Genomic DNA, 19,832 nt, shown 5'->3' with positions numbered 1-19,832 from the left:
AAAGTATCAAGTCCCTGAATGGCAATGACTCTCTGTGTCATGTGCAGAAAATCAAACTTACCCATATCATCATCAAATATAGACTTAGCTTCCACTTTCTTTTTGGACTTTTCTTTTGGTTTTACAGTTAGGTCAGCAAAGATATCAATGTTATCATCAAACAAGTTGGATTCAAATGTTCTTTCCTTCTCTCTTGCTTTTTGCGAGGGTTTAATTGCTTCTGTAGCAAATATATCATCCTTGTTGAGCCAAAACAGAAGTAAAACAATTTTAAATCAAGTGGTAGAAATACAAACTGCCACTATAGTTTGCAACAGCCATGTGACCTGCCCTCTCTGCCTGGAATGCCCCACTCCAGCTCTCTGCCTGGCCCAGTCCTTGTCTTTCTTCTAGTCCCAGCTCAAATGCCACCTCTGTAGAGAGGCTTTCTCTTCCAGTCCTTTGTTAAGGAGTGCCTCCTACCCTTTCCATCACTCTGTTCTCTGACCGGAGCTGTTTTCATTATGCCACTTAACATTATCTGAAAACATTTTATTTATCTGTTGCCCTGCCTGTATCCAATTCCCCTTACACACTGGTCCTAGTTCACTTTGTGTCTCTAGTACCCAGATGTTCAATAAACACCTGCTCAGAGAGTAGCACTTGAAGGCCTTACTGCCTGTACTCCAGCTAGGGCCTGTTTCCCCAAGAACCAGAGGCGAAACACTTAAGCTGCACTGATGCTGCTTTATATATGTCATAGAGCAGCATGCCAAGAAAGCTGACTGAAGCAACATGCTGATAAAAACTATGAAAATCAAGACTTGTATCAATGGCCATAGCCAGCCAAGAACCACCCCCACATGAAACAAAACAAAAACCTACTTTTGAGTAAATTTCAGAGTAACTAATAAAAGATCCTAATTGTAAGTACTAAGCAAGCAGCAATGAAACAAGCTTATTGTAACCTATGGCTCAAATGAGCCAATCGGGTGTTTGTCGTAACACAGAAACAGGCCCAGAAAGTACTCTCATGTCCTTTTACCTCAAAAATATCTTGTGCTTTTGAGATGGCCTCCTGCTGACCATTGGATTTGGACTCATTCTTCTTGCCTTTCTGATCTGTAAAGAGATCATCCTCATCTTCCAGGAGCGGGAAAGGATTTGTTTTCTTTGCTGGTTTTGGTTTAACAGACTGGAAGAGATCATCATCACTGCCTGCCTCACCTAGAGAGGGAAACATGGGGCTCTTCTCTTTACTTCCCCCTGTTGGGTTGGCCAGCCCATCTGCTGCCTTTGTCTTGGCTTTTCTTCTCCCCGTGGGCTGAGAGCCAGTGCCCTTGGAAAAGATATCTCCAGAATCAAAAATGTCATCCTCAAGAGGCTGACCCAGAGATTTCGCAAAGGGGCTTCTGTCTACTTCAGGTATAGGACCACCTGCCCAAGTTGGAGCGGCAGCTGCCTCAGCCTCCTCAGAGATGTCTTTTCTCCCAGCTGCCCTGGGCTGTGGTTGAGGGTCACCTGGTGAAATGTCGCCATCTGCCAAGCGTGCAATGGATCTTCTGGGGACACTCACATCCTCGGCCTCACCGGACTCCTGGGCAGCCAACCTCCGAGCCGCACGGGTCTGCGGTCTACGCTTCCCTCTCACTTTGACCCGACTCTGCAATGGCAAAAAACCATGTGTTGATCTAACGATTAAAAAGAAGAACAAAAAGGTGTTCAAAGCTAACGTAGCAAATAATAAGTGACTCAAAATATTGTAAGGTTGTCTGGTCTACCTCAATCCCTCAATCAAGATATTATCCAAGACAGAGAAAGGATTATTTCCTAAAGATTTCCAAAGACGTTTAATAGCTACTCGAAGACTATGTTACTCTTAATCCTTCAGTGTTCCCCATGGAGTCTTTGCAGGGCAATTTCTGTTTAATTTCATACGAAAGGCTTCATCTGCTGCTGGAACCCTGCAAAGTAGGCATGTTGGTACTCTGTGTGCCACAACCCTTCCCGGCCCTTACTCTGCCCTTGGTTTACATGTGGGTCTCTTTCAAAACAAGAGAGAATTAGGGGGAATTCTAGTGCTAACCTTTACAAGAGGCTAGCCTACAATCAGGCTCCGAAACCAGGAAGATAAGAGACAATCAAAGACAGGGAATCTAACGTGCTCTTCTCTTCAAGTCAACAAACACTAAATTTAAATGTTGAATATTTGACATAAAAAATGTGGCTTAGAAATCAGAACTTTTAATATAACCTCAAAACAGAAGTTACTCATTAGCAATAATGCAGTATTTGTGATATTTTCCAAAATATACAATCAAGTAGTCTTAAGAAGGTACAAGCTTCTTTGGCCAAAGTACTTGGCTATGTTTACCTATTTCAAGGAAATTTCACAAATAATTTTATGAAGTAGCCAATGTAAACTTACCCTCCCCTCACCAAAGGCTGACAAAAAATAGAACAAAAAGAAGGATATTTTATTTTTCACGAGGAAAAGAGTTTTGGAAACACTTAAAATGAATGTATTCACCAGAGTTATCTTAGGTGCTGTTGCTTACTCAGACATCAGCTAAGATTTTCTAGAGAAGGAAGACTAGGTAGAAAAAAGAGAACCAACTAAAATGAAAGCAAAACCTCGAAGAGTTCAGTCCATGCAGCACATACCCACAGTCCTGTGGAACAGGGTGACAGGACCATGCCAGCCGGGAAGTAACTGCCATGGGATCTCAGAGAAGGGAGCCTAACACAAGAGGGCACCAGGGGAAATATCACAGAAGCAGTGAAGTTTGAGCAGTCTGTCGATGAGCAAGAGCACTGCTGACAGAGGTAGCAGCACAAGCTGCTGGCAGCAGTGGGTGGTTGTGTGTGTGTTCAAGGAATGGTGCCTGGTGTGACTGCAGTGTAGGCTGACGGTGTGGAGTGGTTGGTGGGCAAGGTGGAAGTTTCGGTTAGTGTGGATTGTAAGAGGCTTTAATACCAAACTGAGGAGCCTGAATGTCCTCCTTTGGGCAGTAAGGAGCCAGCAGAGGAGGGACACGATCTGCTCTGTTTAGACCTGCAGGTGGCAACTCAGGAGAGCCTGGAGACAGTGGGACTTCACTGTGGATACTGAGCAGAATGTAAAAGTAACAAACACGGGCAATGGAAAAGTGGACGCAGAGTTAGGAAGGTGTAAGGAGGGTGGAGAGGCTGAAGGAAGGCTGAGGTGCCTCTTTCAAATGGTTAGTGGGAGGCAGCCTATGATTGTATAACTGATGGACTAGTTAGAAATATACAAGTTATTCTGGATTTAAAAAAAAAAAAAAAAAGCAAGAAAGCAAGCAAAGGTGGCTTCATCACCTTATTTGCACTGTGTAAGGTGTCTGCCTGAGCTGGAAGATCGAAACTCACGCCGGCCTCCCCACTACTAGGAAGAGCGGGCATACTTTCCAGACCGTGGATCCTCTCGGGTTCAGATGAACGAAAAGCCAATTCTGGCAAAACAGGTTTTACTCCAGAGATCTGGGGAGCCGCTGCAGGCAGCAAGGCTGCTGGATTAATCGCTAAATTTGCCTAAAAGAGAAAAATGACACTTACTCTGTATGTCTTCTTAAAACTCAGCAGTCTATGATTACTAGTGTAACACATGACAAGAGACGCGGTGTACATAATGTATAATACAACAGGAGAGAGAGAAATGCAGGGAAGCCTCCCGATCAAGTCTTAGAATTAAAATAGAGGATTATATACCTGTGCCCACCACTGGGACCAAAGAAAAGATGTTACAGACGCAGCACACAAGAAGCAACAACTAGAGGGTGGGGAAGAGATGCGAAAATGCCTGGCAACAGTTGACAAAAGTAAATATTCAAAAAAGTTTATAGATGCCACAAGGCAGGCAGTGAAGATTCCAGACACGTTATAATTACTTGTATTTTCCAGATCCGAGGGGATGGTTCTTTGGTTTTAAATGGAGCGGGACCTGGTGAGTCCTGTGTGAAATTACATTTGGTTAACAATCCATTAGGGAAATAGAAAGAAAAATGTCTCTTGGATTACACTTATGTCTATTAAATTTGATGGAAGGTGAAGCTGTCACTTTCTGTGATTCTAATTAGGGAAAGGCATTCAAATCTCTCCTGGGGCCTCAAAATCTTTCACTTATGCCTCTTCTTCTGCTGTGTGAGTGGAACGCTGGCAGACCGTAAATGGAGTAAAGGCAGACAAAGATCATGAATTAGATTTGTAAGAACCACAGGGTTATCAGAGTACCAAAATCTGACCAGTTGGCAAAATTACCATGCTGGTTATCCCACACAGCAAATATCACAGAGCACACAGAAATTCACCCACAACCTAACACACTGAGGTTCTAAAAGCAAAGGAAGTTGAAACTTGGGACAAGTCGTTGGAGACGTGCTATTCCCAGGGCTTTGTTTTCACAGCTCAGGACACTGAAGCCTCAGTGAGACATCCAGAGACAGCTGGAATCCAGAACCAGAACTCACTTTCCAGTCATGGCCTGTTCCCAGGAGGAGCTCCGGAGAGAAGACTGCTGAGAACAGAGACCTATCAGCAGTGACCTCAGAAGAGGTAACCAAGAAGGGGAACCAAGGAATTGGATACAATTTATGTTTAATTCTAATGTAACTCTACTCCAAGGTAGTCCAAAGGGAGAAATGGAGGTTCTAATGGGAAGAAGATTCTTCACCCTGTATTAACTCTACCTTGGAACTGAATTTGAAGGTCGTCCAAAAACAGTAATCACAAGTATAGCTTCATGAGACTGGAGTGTACAGTGAGAACAGATGAGGCGGCAGAGAAGTGTGTTTAAAACAAAACAAAACAAAACAAAAACACAGTAGGGGAGCCTGGCAGGCTCAGTTGGTAGAGAATACAAATCTTGATCTCTAGGTCATGAGTTCAAGCCCCACAGTGGATGTAGACCTTTACTTTAAAAATTTTTTTAATTAGAAAAAGAAATTTTTTTAAACCATACAATAAAGAGAGAGAAGTCGTCCTAGCTGCTGTTTCCTCCCTAATCAAGAGAACTCTGAGTACCCTTGGGTATGCATGATGGAGTCCCTCTGTCCAGGGATACAAGCAAGAGCTGAAAGTCCTTAAGCAGTTCTAACCTGAGGTGTTTCCGGTTTCAATGTGCTTTTTTCTTTGATACCCTGCTGAGTGGATTCAGGATGTTTCTGGTTCTTGACAGAGGATACAGAGTGGTCTTTTTTCACTACCTTCTTCTTTTCTGAGATCTTCAAAAGAAAAAGAATACCAACCACCTGTCATCTATCTCAGAAATTTTAAAGAAAAGTCATAATACATAAAAACAATCTGGCTTCTGAGTTTTGGGTCATTTCTTGAATGAGAGTTGAACTAATACAACATTTGAACATTTCAACATTAGGTGAACTAATACAATTAATGCAGCATTTCAGAAATGGCATTCTAAAGACTGTGACCTTCTCGGGAGTTCCTGCTATGCTAAACAAAATAGAGAGTGCTTAACAAAATCTACTGGGGTGGGGACAAATGACACAAACAGGCTAACACTCAAATTTAAAGCTGTGCACCTGAAAGGCATGGGTATTTAGTCACCGTGTGGCATGCACTGGTCTTTCAATAAACAACTTAAAAACCAAACAAATCTGTAATACAGTAAGAGCTTGGGTTAGTTAATGCTTTAATGTTAATTGGGAAACATAAGATGAAGACACCACAAACGCTATCATCAGCGTGCCATTTGCCATTCCTTCACTGGTAAGCGCCAAAATTCTCTGCGTGTTTTCCTCTTATAAGTACACATTAATTTCCTTCCCAGAGGCCTTCCCCACGCCCCAGTATTGAGAGCAAAAGGCTGATACCAAAGGCTGTGACTTGGCAGGGCTGAAAAGATCATCATCTTCATCATCCCCAAATAGGCTCCCAGCACTTGGCTCTAGTAACTGGAATAGACAAAACTCAAATTCAATATTCAAAACAAAAGCAATTTACAAAAAGAGCTAGGTGAGCTATTGACTTATAATATCTAATACAGTAACAAAGTCATGATGTGAAGAACCTTTTGAAACTGACCCTGGTTTTCTTGGTGCCAGAGAAGAGGTCAACATCTGGATCATTGTCCTTCTGGAGCTTGTGACTAAAAAGGAGCTCTTCATCCTGAAAGACACCTGTGCTCTTTGGGCGAGTATCAGGATCAGGACCCTGGAAAAAAAGAGGAGTTGTAAGGATTTACCTCCAGGAAATCACAGCTACAAACATGCAACTACAAAGATATCCCCTGCAGCTGTTTCCAATGACTACAGGCTGGACACAGCCTAAGTGCCAATCACAAAGGGAATGACACATTCACACAACACAAGGCTATGGAGCTACCAGAGATAGTGGGAAATACATTTGCAAATGCAGATCTGGAATACATTAACATATACATCATCTGGAAAGATCCTCTTTCAGCCTGTAACAAATGTCTTAACTTTTTATTTATAAAACAACCCATTAATTCCATAATGAGAAACATTTTAAGGGTGAAAACACAAAATCAAGTAAGTTTTCTCCATCTCATTTCCAAAGGGAAGAAGAGCAGCTCACTTAATACCAAAAACTACACAGTAGTCAAGTGTGTATCCCTAATCTGTCAGCATCTTACTCTAAAGACCTGGCACAGGGATGATGAGCCAACCTTCTCCTATGCCCACCCACCTTCCATCCCACTATCTTCCAAACAACTTACTTTTGTTTGATAGGGTAGCTGACATTTGAAAATTACTATTCACATTACTTGATTTGACACTGTAATATCCCAGACGTGACATTCTTAAATACTTCCCTATTTCTTCTTTACCTTTTTTTGCTTTTTTGTTTTTGTTATTTCCAGGGGGCCGATTCAGAAGAGCTCTTCTTTGTGTTAAGTACAAGCTACTGTAACAGAGCAGTGGAAGGAATGCCCCGAGTCAGAGACCCAAGTCCTTGAAGGGGATTGATAGGGACAAAGGCTGGACATAAGGACGATGATAAGTAAGGTACACATTAAAAACCCGAGGACACAACATCCTGACCTTGTGGCTTGCAATACCCTGGGGCTGACAGACCAAAGACCCACAAGTGCAGAACGCGCATTCTCCTCTTCCACCTCTGCCCAGGGTAACCCCTAGACTGGTCACAATGCTTTTGCTTTGCGGGTACAACCCCCCACCCCGACAATGGAGAAAGGCTGCCATGACCTTTCCTATACAAGCTTTGAAGGGTCAAACCCCCCCCCCCCAACCTGTGGGAGGAGCTCCCCAAAGGACTGGAAACAGCCTCCATTAGAGACTACCCCAGCTCCCAGCCCAGAGAGACCCTATAACATCCAATCTCAAAACAAACTGGGGACAGGCTTCACCTTACAGAACCTGCCTGCTCTCCCACCTTGAGAGTGTTTCCGCTTTCATAAATTCCTTCATGCTACTTCCCTTCTGGCTGTTTTTATTTGAAAGCAGAGCCTCACATAAATCTTGTGTGGAATCCAAGAACGGAGACTTCCATTCACACAATGCAGACTCTCTCACCCATAACATTTAGTATCACGACCACAGATGAAACAAAAGAACCCTCACAACTGAGGAGATGTGTCACATTAAAAAGTCACTGATTATTATTACTGACTATACATAAAAACCCACAGCAACACAGTAACACAGTAGCTAAGTTTAAAAGTTTCATGACCATTGGGGCACCTGGGTGGCTCAGCTGGTTAAGCATCCAACTCTTGGTTTCAGCTCAAGGTCACAATCTCACGGTTCAGGCCCCACATCAAGCTCCACACTGGCAGTGTGGAGCCTGCTCGAGATTCTCTCTTTCCCTCTCTCTCTGCCTCCCCCACTCACTTTCTCTGTCTCTCTCAAAAAATGAAGAAACTTAAAAAGTAAACAAATACATAAAAATAAATAAATGAAAATATTTTTTAAAAAGTTTCACGACCATGAAAATCACAGTACAAAATCACACAGAGTAAAAGACTGGAAGAAAATACAGCAAGTAATTCATATTCACTCTGTGTAGCTCTCGTTCATAAACAGGGTTATACTTCTACTGTAATAAAAAATAATAAAACATTTTTTTATAGACATCAACATGGACCATTTCCTCAGTTTGGTTTACGAAAAGCACTGGCAATATGGCCTGGCACCTGTTTGGGTTTCTTTTTTTTTTTAATATCTCTATTGAGATAAAATTCATATACCATAAAATTCACCTAGTGTGTAATTCAGTGATTTTTAGTATATTCACAGAGTTGTGCAAACACCACCAGCAGGTAAGTTTAGAACTTTCCCATTACCCCAGAAGAAACCCCAAACCTATTAGCAGTCACTCTCCATTCTCATCCATCCATTCCCCCAGACCCTGGCAACCACTTCTACTTTGTAGCTCTATGGATTTGCCAATTCAGGACATTCAAATAAATGGAATCATAAAATACGTAGTCCTTTATCACTGGTTTCTTTCTTTCAGCATGTTTTCAAGGTTCATCATGTTGCAGCATGTATCAGTAACTTATTCCTTTTATTGCCAAATAACATGCCATTTTGAATAGATACACTACATTGTTTATCCACTCATCAACTGATGGACTTTGAGTTCTTTCCATCTTCTGACTATAATAAATATATATATATATAATAAATATAAATAACGTTATTAAGAACATTACATTCTAGTTGTGTGTGAATATGTCTTCATTATCTTGGATATACCCAGGAGTGGAATTGTTTAATAATTTCAGGAACTACCGAATTGTTTTCTGAAGTGGTTACACTAATTTACATTCCCAACAGCAACGCAGGAGTATTCTAGTTTCCCCACACCCTCACCCACATGTGGCCATTACAGAAAAAAATCAACAAGTGCTAGTGAAGATGAAGAGAAACCAGAACACTCAATTCTTTAGTAACTCATATGACAGAACTGACACCTTAAAATGAGATTCTTTAACCCTTTCAAAACCCTGAAACTTTATTGCTTTTTGCTCACCTTTCCCACTTCTTTCTTTGGAGCGTGGATGCTATTTTGATCTTCTGTTTTATCTTCTTCCTCATCAAATAAACTAAGAACAGTTTTGGTTCTACTTTTGGTTCCTTTGTCCAAGGGGGATGATGAAGAAAATAAATCAGAATGCTCAACCGACTCCTGAGTAGATATAGTCAAAGGTCCTCCCTGAAAATGGAAACAGTAAAAAAAAAAAAAATAATAAGTAACATCTAGAAATACAAATTCTACTGAGGGGCCTTCCCAACTCTTCATTAATTCAGTAACTGCGACATTTGCATGTTTCAGGGCACTATAGCTAATCACATTAATCCCAAGTAACAAAATACTAAGGTCAACTCTCAATCAGCTACTCCAACAGAGACTCTTACACAGGTAATTCACAGCCAAAGATGATTTTTCCAACCAGTTTAAAGTCACAGGTCCCTCCAGCCTATCAAGAGATATACATATTTACAACCCTGATCTACATCAGTTGCTCATGAGCTATAAATAACTTGCCAGTCACAATGAGAAAGAATGAAATATGGCCCTTTGTAGCAATGTGGACGGAACTGGAGAGTGTTATGCTAAGTGAAATAAGCCATACACAGAAAGACAGATACCATATGTTTTCACTCTTACGTGGATCCTGAGAAACTTAACAGGAACCCATGGGGGAGGAGAAGGAAAAAAAAAAAAAAAGAGAGAGAGAGGTTGGAGTGGGAGAGAGCCAAAGCATAAGAGACTCTTAAAAAATGAGAACAGGGGCGCCTGGGTGGCTCAGTCGGTTAAGCGTCTGACTTCAGCTCAGGTCACGATCTCGCAGTCTGTGAGTTCGAGCCCCGCGTCGGGCTCTGGACTGATGGCTCAGAGCCTGGAGCCTGCTTCCGGTTCTGTGTCTCCCTCTCTCTCTGACCCTCCCCCGTTCATGCTCTGTCTCTCTCTGTCTCAAAAATAAATAAACGTTAAAAAAAAAATTTAAAAAAAAAATGAGAACAAACTGAGGGCTGATGGGGGTGGGAGGGAGGGGAGGGTGGGTGATGGGTATTGAAGAGGACGTCTTTTGGGATTAGCACTGGGTGGTGTATGGAAACCAATTTGACAATAAATTTCATATATTAAAAAAATAAATTAATAAATGTCAAAAAAATACATTAAAATTAAAAATAATAATAATAATAATAATAATAATAATAATAATAATTTGCCAGTCACAGAGAAAGCACAAATATCCATCACTAGGAGTGGATCATATTATTTCCTAGTATTTAATTAATACCTAAGTCCCAAGAAGAAACCTGACAAAATTACTTAAATTGTAGAAGGCTCACACTGTATTATGCAATTATAAGAATCACTAAAATGATCCTAAAATGTAGCATTTATTCATTCAACAAGTTCCACATTTCAAGTAAGATACCATTGATTTTAAGATCCACTATTACTCTATGAACCACTGAGAAAGAAAAAAACAAGTCTAAAATATGCCACTGATTGTGAAATGCATCCTAATTTGAGTGGTTAAACTGTGAAAACTATGCTTGTTTGAAGAAATATGTAATTTATTTAAGTTTATTTTGAGAGAGACAGAGATAGTGTGAAGGGGGAAGGGGCAGAGAGAGAGGGGGAGAGAGAGAGAGAGAGAGAGAGAGAGAGAGAGAGAGAGAGAGAGAATCCCAAGCAGGTTCTGAGCTGCCAGTGTAGAGCCTGATGTGGGCCTTGAACCCACAAAGCCGCAAGATAATGACCTGTGCCAAAACCAAGACTTGAACACTTAACTGACTAAGCCACCCAGGCACCCCAGAAGAAATACTATGCCTGGGTGGCTCAGTCGGTTAAGTGGTAACTCTTGATTTCGGCTCAGGTCATGATCTCACAGTTTGTGAGTGTGAGCCCCGTGTCGGGCTCTGCACTGACAGTGTGGATTCTCTGCTTGGGAGAAGCAGAGATTCTTGGGATTCTCTCTCTCCTTCTCTCTGCCCCTCCCCTGCTCATGCTCTCCCTCTCTCTCTCAAAGTAAATAAAACTTAAAAAATAAATAAATAAAAATAAAAGTGCCTAGTATGTGTGAGGTAACATGCTAAGTACTACAGATATAATGATGAGCAAAAGAAACCTGGTCCCAATCCTCAAGGAGCTTACACTCAAGTCAGGGCCAGCAGTACAATAAGCAATTAGAATTCAAGTATGGAAGGGGCTATGACTGGGGTAACTTGGGCCACAGGAACAGAGAACAGGTCCACATAGAAACTACAGGTAGACAATGTCACAGTGTCTCAGGCACAAGTGAAAAATTTGTATCACTGCAGCTCTAAGGAGCCTCAACAGGAAAAGTATATACAATATTCTTCACACAGGTCCTGAAACAGAGGTTAAATGTGAATAGCTGAACACGCAGAGAACAGGAAAGGTTAGAAAAAAAAGAGGTGCACATCACTGACCTCCAGGTGCAGCCAGCAGCCTTTTCACAGGCTCCTGCAGGAGATAACAGACCGCCCAGGAGAAGAAAGCAAAGGTTTTAGAAGAGAGATAAATTTCACTTTGCTCTCTAATTCACAGCCAACATCCACTAAATATAAAGGAATGGGAGACTAAAATCTTAAAACTGCCATTTTAATTCAAGTACAAGTGGACAAGTCAGAAAGAGCAAACATGCAGAGAGAAAACCAAAATGAAAAACAAGATGTGGAAGAACACCCTGGAGAGAAAAAGGCAAAACGGACATGGGCACAAGATGACAAAAGAATGTAAAACAGGAGACACGCACATCACCGTGTGCACATTTGCCCAGAAAAGAGACCCAACAGCAAGAACGATGTTGAAGGTTTCCCTGAATGGAGGGATCCGATTTTCTTCTTCAGACTTTTCAGTATTTTCAAAATGTTCAACAAAGTAGCCATTTATTTTCTGTGGTAGAAAAAGTAAGGGTGTGTGCATTTGTGTGTGGGTGTGTCTGCATTTTACAAAACATGAGAAACAAACACCTCAGAATATAAATGCAAAAAAAAGAAGTCTACCTTTTCTGACTCCTCAACCAAATGAGTGCTCCCCACTGCTGATGAGTCTTTGCCACCATCAACCTTCTTATCCCCAGGTTTCACTCCGAATGGTGCCTCCTTTTCTTCATCGCTGAACAGCAAAGGTGGTACTTCAGGGACAGTCTCTCTTTTCTACCAAAAGAAGAGCAAATGACATCCTTAAAAACAAAACTGTGGGGGTGCCTGGGTGGCTCAGTCGGTTGAGCATCCAACTCTTGATTTGGGCTCAGGTCATGATCCCAGGGTTGTGGGATCGAGCCTCACATTGGGATGTGCGTGGAGCGTGGAGCCTACTTAAGATTCTCTCTCTCCCACTGCCCTTTCCCCACTTGTGTGCTCGCTTGCTTGCTCTCTCTCTCTCTCTAATTAAAAAAAAAAGTGTGCTTTACTAGCATGACAACATAAACAAGGTGAAACCACAATCTTCTTGAGGGAGTTAGTGAAATGTGGAGCGAGAGACGGTGCGGGACAGTGAAGGGGGCACAAACAGGGAGAAGCAATAAACGTCACCACCTCACTTATAGACACAGCACTTCACAGCTTCTGCCACGGTAACGCCTGCACCTGTCTCCGTGTGTCCATTCACTTCACAGATACTGCTATTGATTAGAACCTTATGTCTGACTCCCAGATAACCACTAGTCTCTCCTCTCTGCCTCGGTCCTCCCACATTTCAGGTCAATGATGTCATCCAGAGCTGCCTCTGCTAAAAGAAAATACGTACCAGATTGCTTCATCTCCCACCCCAAAGCTGCATTATTTGCATTAAGTAAATGTTCAATGTGACTATCAACTAATACCTCATCTTCTCCCTTTGTTTACCTGCATCTTACCAATCTTCCCTATTCCTTTTCTACTTTTAAGTTTATTTATTTTGAGAGAGAGAGCACAAGCAGATGAGGGGCAGAGAGAAAGAGAGGCAGAATCCCAAGCAGGCTCTCCGCCATCAACACAGAGCCTGATGCAGGGCTTGAACTCACAAACCGTGAGATCATGACCTGAGCCAAGATCAGGAGTCAGACGCTTAACCGACAGAGCCACTCAGGTGCCCTCAATCTTCACTATTCCTTAAACCTTCCGTGAATTTGCACCCTTCCCCACTGTCTGTAGAAGCAAATCCTCATCTTTCAAGCAAGGCCCAGCTTGAGGTCCCCATAAAGGTTTCTCTACCTTCTTCAGTAAGTATCAGTTGCTACACTGGTAAGATTATTTATCTGTCTACCTCGATTTTATTTTCTTCTTAACTTACGTTAATAGCTATCACATATGTCTGTCTATTCCCTTGAAACGATAATATAATTCAACAGTGAGTCATGGTGTTTTATACCAAGTAGATGGTCCACACCAGTTTGCCAGCACTTTGCTCAATCTGTCATGTCCCTGATGAGGGAGGCAGGGATTTCAGGGATTAGAAAACTGAGGTTATGTGACTCACCTACAGTTATCAGCATCCTTAGGGAAAGTGATCAAAAATTCTTGAGGAAAAACTATAACTCTATCATACCAACTAGATGAGACGTTATGAGGAAGTAAGCTTTGAAGCAATATCTAAATCAAGTTAGGAAGACAGATTTGGGAAATCAAAGAAGAATGCTCCTTAACTACGAGAGAGAAAAAATTATAAATAAAGTAAAAAATAGAGTAACATTTTTAATTATTGTCAGGAAGAGGTCCTTAAAATGTATCATCAGTTTTAACCTGAAATAAAAGGCTGGAAACCCACAAAGCAATTTCAGAAGAGGTAAGGCAATACTGAAGTGATTAAAGGAAAAACTTTTGGTGGAATGCACTGGGCTCTCTGAAAACCACATACAACTTCAACACAAACCGGTCAGGGTGAAAAATGAGACTTTTGTATGGCCCCTTAAACCAAGGAAAACGCCACCCAAACTATCGGTTGCAAATCTTCCTAAAGATAAAGCTGACTTCATCTTCATCGTGAAATTAATTTCTTTGACAGGTTTATAACAGAGTCACAGCTAACTTTAAAATATTCAGGATCTCTAAACAAAAAAAAAGTGTTTTATACACTGCTGTCTGAAGGGAACTGTATTTCACAAATGGTAAGAATCTGTGTACAGTTTGTTCAGCTACGTGAGATGTACATCTTTGAGCCTCTGTCTTATTTAACAGTCACAATTACTACAGGTTGAAAGAAGTTTTCCATTTCCATGACCTTTGATTTATTAGGTTATTGCTCATTTATCTAGAGAAGAAGTTATTATTTATAATCTACAATGAAAAACCACTCAGATCTCCTGACCCTTTTAACCACGGAACCACTTGATGTCATCTTTAGGGAGATGCAAGTATGGGTGATTTGAAGAAAAGATCATGAGCACCTCAGAAGCAGCAGGAGGGAGCCCCGGGGCCCAGGGAACATAGCATGTTCCTCCCAATGCTGAAAGCTTCTGGTGAAGGCCGTGCACACCCACTTAATGGGAATACGGTGGGGGAAAAAAGTTCCTAAATCATCAACTGACAAGATCCTGGTCTGGGAAGCTTCCATAGGACAAGTTAACAGTTGCACTATGTCTGACAAAATGAAAACTGTTTCCCGATAAGAGAGACAACCACCTTCTCTGGAGTAATCTGGGACAGCAAGAGTCACCTAAAGCACACGGAGAGTGAGGCTGGAAGAGATGAGTCCAGTGTGAATGAGATTACGGGTGGCACCGCAAGCTTAGGCATTTGTGACAAGGACGTGATAGGATCAGGCTGCCTTTAAGAATAGAACCAGAGCAACAGCAAGAAGGGCAGATGAAAGGAAGGAGCATTCGAGGAGAGGCCAGGTAAGAAATTATCTCAGTAGTCAAGGCTAAAGATGACCCGGAAGTTGGGATGGAAAGAGACTTCCCTAGAGGCGCTGGTGTGGCGCAGCGTCCTGATCTTGATCTCAGCTCAAGTCATGATCTCACAGTTAGTGAGTTGCAGCCCCGCACTGGGCTGTGCGCTGATGGCACAGAGCCTTTTTGGGATTCCGTCTCTCCTTCTCTCTGCCCTTCTCTCACTTGTGCTCTCTCAAAAAATAAATAAATAAAATAAATAAATACATAAACTTTAAAATAATTTAAAAACTTAAAAAAAAAAAGGGAGAGAGACCCCTAATAAACAGGAAACAGTGACAATTACTCCATCAAAGGCAAAATAAGTCACACATACCCTGGGACAGCTACACTACGGAATACTGATAGTGGTGAAAAAAGAAGAAGCTAAAGCTTATGGAAATGAAAAACATGTTGCAGGACAAAACAACTTACAGAAAAAGGTACAACATGACCTCATTTAACTAAATAGAGTGAATGCCTGGAAACAGGCCTGAAAGGGCTGTCAATGCACTGTTACCAATGACTACTCTGGCAGGAGCATAAGGACTTTGTATTCTCCGTGCATTTTCTAAACCTTTTTAAAGAAGACATACACATATTACTGCATAATGTAAAATAAACTTGAAACAAAAACTATTTAGGAGGAATGGAAAAACCAAGTATCAGCCTCTAGAAAACAGAAGTTCCAAGGCTCCTTTACGGTCTTATCTCTCCTTCATCAAACCTATGCAGGTAACAGGGACTTGGTCACCCATCACCACGGTGGGAGGAGGGCCTTCCTCATCAAGCATGGGTGGCAGAGTTGCCGTGGTGGCTGCTCCAGCGTAGGAGGGGTCCCACGGGCTCTTACCTTCTTCCTGGTCTTAAGTGTCTTTTTGCCTCTATCACATGCCAGATTTGAATGGCGTGGAGTTGGGAGTCGAAAGCCTGACAGCAGGCTGTGAGTTGGCTTGATTCTTGGCCTTTTAGGCTAACCCAGGTCAGATAAAGGAGTTCTAATCCATGGGGTCTAGCCTAAAAAGTTCCACATTTCCCTTTGGGGCTGTTAGCAATTGCCAGCTGGCAGTAAAATAGCTGTTTGGCCTCATTTTGTTCTATGTGCACACACTCACATACACCCACTAAGGAATGAGCTGGGGAAAGATGAATGACAGGACAGGGCAGGATCCCAGTATGCCCAGGTTCCCTGGATAAATATGACATAATGCCAGCTTCCTCTCATTCTTTAATACTCCTTTTTGATATAACTAACATCGAGATTGGCTAAATCTTTAGCTGAGGTGATTGTGGTCATTTAGACCACCACAATGATTGCGATGTCATTTAGATGTACTCACTGGAATCCTTTACACCAGATGCCACTGATGGACTTTTTATTACATACTTTAACTTTTTTATGTTTTCTTAGGGGCACCTGGGTGGCTCATGATCTCACGGTTCATGAGTTCAAGCCCCACATCGAGCTCTGTGCTGACAGCTCAGAGGCTGGAGCCTGCTTCAGGATTCTGTCTGTCTGTCTGTCTGTCTCTCTCTGCCCCTCCCCTGCTCACTCTCCCTCTCTGTCTTTCTCTCTCTCTCTCCCTCCCAAAAATAAATATTAAAAAAATATATATTCAATGTTTTTTAGGTTTATTTATGTAGGTAATCTCTAAACCCAACATGGGGCTCAAACTCATGACCCTGAGATCAAGAGCCGTGTGCTCTACTGACTAAACCAGCCAGGTGCCCCCTTTACTGTAATTTTTAAAAAATTTTTAACCATGGCAAAAAAACAAAATGTATCATCTTAACCATTTATAATTCAGCAGTGTTAAAAATATTCACATTGTTATGCCACCGATCTCCAGAATTTTTCCATCTTGCAAAACTGAAACTCTGTCCCCTTGAACAACTCCCCATTTCCCTCTCCTGCTAGCCCCTGGCAACCACTAGTTTACCTTCAGCTTCTATGAATTTCACTACTCCAGGTACCTCATGTAAGTAGCATCATATACTATTTGTCTTTTTCTGACTGGCTTATTTCACTCAATATAAAGTCCTCGAGGTTCATCCTTGTTCTGGCAGGTACCAGAATTTCCTTCCGTTTTACTGACTGGCTATTCACATAAACCGGGACCAAAGCATTGGTACTTGAAACGTGCTCCTGAAAGGAATAATGTGTGCCTTAACTGACCTGGTCTAATGTTTGCACAATTCCATGCCACTGGGGCTAAGCCTGGCGACCTGCCCAGAACTGCAACGGTGCTCTCCCCTCAGACTTCAGAGACCCACCCCTGATGCTGAAGGGGCTGCAGGACATGAAGGAACCATTTCCCCCACGCTTTGCACGTGTGCTTCATCAAATACCATAACTAGATGATCTATTTCTAAAACTAGGCAAATAGGTTTTTCTATTAGACTTAGCCCACAAGGTCAGGTTTAGGAGCTGATTCAGGGAAGTTATCACTATTCACATAAGATCATGGCAAGGATATTTCCTGGGCCTAGGAGGTCAAGAATACCGTTGTTGCAGGAGGAACAGATGCAGGAGGAGAGCCAAAGAGAGAGCTTCCACTATCGGCATCATCTTCAAAGAGGAGTGACACTCTCTGGGTCTTCTTTTGGCTATACAATCAAGCAAAAGGTCAAATTAAAGGCAAGTATGATTAAAAAATATATATACAATATTCCTTCCAGGCCATACTTACAGGAACCCACCTACCACCAAAACACCCAAGACATCTGCTGACCTTACGTAGTTGAACGCAAATGAGAAAAACTTTTGAAGTAGGTGCCATTTGTGTCTAGCAAATCATCAGCCTGTCTCTCATCCTTATGTGGAAGAGTTCAGGGGCCTTCTCTACTTGTCCCTTTGATTCACTGTAGGAGCACTAACTGTTAGCTTTGCAAGTATTTAGTATACGTGCTGCTGAAGCGAGCACTAGCTTTGCAAGTATTTAAAAGCATGTATGGGGATGCTGGGAGGAGAGGTAGGTTTGGAGTAAAAATACTACAAAGATTTGCATTATTCAATCTTATAAGGACCATTAGCTTTCTAGAATTCTCTAGATACACAGAAACGAGATCTCCAGCATTTATTTTCAATAAAGAATATAGTGGGGTTGGGGCGGGGGAGAGCACCTGGCTGGTTCAGTCAGTAGAACATGTGACTCTTGATTCCAGAGTCATGAGCTCAAGCCCCATGTTGGGTGTGGAGCCTACTTAAAAACAAAACAAAACAAAACAAAACCAAAAACAGTGTGAAGTTAAAATACTGAGAGAAAGAGAGAGAGAGAATATACTGGGCCCTTTCAGCCACAGCTCTCCTCACCACCTTCCTCTAGCTGGTCTTCACCTACCTTCTCACCTAGATTCTGCCCTGGCTCCACAGAGAAGGTAGCCAATAAACAGAACAAATACTGGGGCGCCTGGGTGGCGCAGTCGGTTAAGCGTCCGACTTCAGCCAGGTCACGATCTCGCGGTCCGTGAGTTCGAGCCCCGCGTCAGGCTCTGGGCTGATGGCTCAGAGCCTGGAGCCTGTTTCCGGTTCTGTGTCTCCCTCTCTCTCTGCCCCTTCCCTGTTCATGCTCTGTCTCTCTCTGTCCCAAAAATAAGTAAAAAACGTTGGAAAAAAAAAAAAAAAACAGAACAAATACTGATCAGAGATTTTAAGGGACAGATATATGAAAGTGGAGAATCACAGGGAGGCTTAGCACTAGACATGGGGAATCCAGAACAGAAAGCATTCTAACTACTCAAAGGTCAAGTTCCAGTTTTCACTATGTGATAAGGAATCATCCAACTAGCACACTACAGAATTACCAAAGTAATGCAAACTTTAAATTCAATTTTAGCTAGCTAAAATTAATACTAACATGTTATTTCAGCAAATTGTTTACCATCTATATCTACTTACGTTAGAATATAATTAACTTACACACTAATAAGTATATGTATTATAACCTTTTTTGTAAGTTTAATTATTAGCAAGACACTAGGAAACTTATCCATTAGTTTAATACCGACTTCTGCCTATATCTTAAAAAAAAAAACAAAAACAAATACAAAAAAACCGTGATCCTTATCACAGACTAGGGAACAAAACTAACCAAATAGTTGAGTGCACTTAATTGGACGTATACACTAAAGAATGGTTAAACATTAAGACTATACCCTGAATAAGTTATAAAAGCAAAAAGCCAATTTTTAATGACACAGTATGGTAGTATCTAATATACCTTTATAGATATACACCAATAAAAATTTGTATAAATTATAACCAAAACAGTTGACTTCTAGATGATGAGCAATCACTATATCAGATGCCTAAAGAATACCAGAAACCAAGGGGCACCTGGGTGGCTCAGTCAGTTAAGCATCCAACTTCGGCTCAGGTCATGATCTTACAGTTTGTGGGTTCGAGCCCCGCATTGGGCTCTGGGCTGACAGCTTGGAGCCTGGAGCCTGCTTTGGATTCTGTCTCCCTCTCTCTCTGCCCCTGTCCTGCTTGAACTCTCTCTCTCAAAACTAAATAAAACACTAAAAAAAAAAAAAAAAAAAAGAATACCAGAAACCGCATTAAGCAACTATAGCAGGAAAATATCCCATGCATGATTTTCTGGACAAGCAATTTCTTTTTTTATTCTTAATGTTTATTTATTTTTGAGAGAGACAGAGTGTGAGCGGGGAAGGGGCAGAGAGAGGAGACACAGAATCTGAATCAGGCTCCAGGCTCTGATCTGTCAGCACAGAGCCCAATGTGGGGCTCAAACTCACAAACTGTGAGATCATGACCTGAGCTAAAGTCAGACACTTAACTAAGCGTGAACAAGTAATTTTTTTTTAATTAAAAAAAAATTTTAATGTTTATTCATTTTTGAGACAATGCAAGAGACAGAGTGCAAGCAGTGGAGGGGCAGACAGAGGGAGACACAGAATCTGAAGCAGGCTCCAGGCTCTGAACTGTCAGCCCAGAGCCCGACGCGGGGCTCGAACTCACAAACCGTGAGATCAT

General features: G+C 41.8%; 1 protein-coding gene across 5 annotated transcripts in view; it reads right to left on the bottom strand.

Annotated features, from left to right (window-relative positions):
• The window catches only part of WASHC2A (WASH complex subunit 2A), a 61,234-nt gene that overhangs the window by 2,416 nt on the left and 38,986 nt on the right, over positions 1 to 19,832 (bottom strand). For 2 of the 5 annotated variants that reach the window (XM_027062548.2, XM_027062549.2), the window contains exons 21-30: positions 17,341 to 17,443; positions 11,991 to 12,143; positions 8,977 to 9,159; positions 6,040 to 6,168; positions 5,829 to 5,909; positions 5,094 to 5,219; positions 3,888 to 3,950; positions 3,319 to 3,531; positions 1,025 to 1,642; positions 62 to 239 (exon numbers count right to left, since the gene is read on the bottom strand). In XM_027062548.2, the coding sequence (XP_026918349.2) occupies positions 62 to 239; positions 1,025 to 1,642; positions 3,319 to 3,531; positions 3,888 to 3,950; positions 5,094 to 5,219; positions 5,829 to 5,909; positions 6,040 to 6,168; positions 8,977 to 9,159; positions 11,991 to 12,143; positions 17,341 to 17,443 (1,847 nt within the window). The remainder of the gene's footprint in view (positions 1 to 61; positions 240 to 1,024; positions 1,643 to 3,318; positions 3,532 to 3,887; positions 3,951 to 5,093; positions 5,220 to 5,828; positions 5,910 to 6,039; positions 6,169 to 8,976; positions 9,160 to 11,990; positions 12,144 to 17,340; positions 17,444 to 19,832) is intronic. The other 3 variants (XM_027062550.2, XM_053207232.1, XM_027062551.2) reach the window with 2 other exon arrangements.

This window comes from Acinonyx jubatus, chromosome D2 (genome assembly GCF_027475565.1).
Source record: "Acinonyx jubatus isolate Ajub_Pintada_27869175 chromosome D2, VMU_Ajub_asm_v1.0, whole genome shotgun sequence".
In the NCBI taxonomy this organism is placed as follows: domain Eukaryota; kingdom Metazoa; phylum Chordata; class Mammalia; order Carnivora; family Felidae; genus Acinonyx; species Acinonyx jubatus.
The sequence above is the reverse complement of the archived record's forward strand: the minus strand, read 5'-3'. Positions and strand labels throughout refer to the sequence as shown.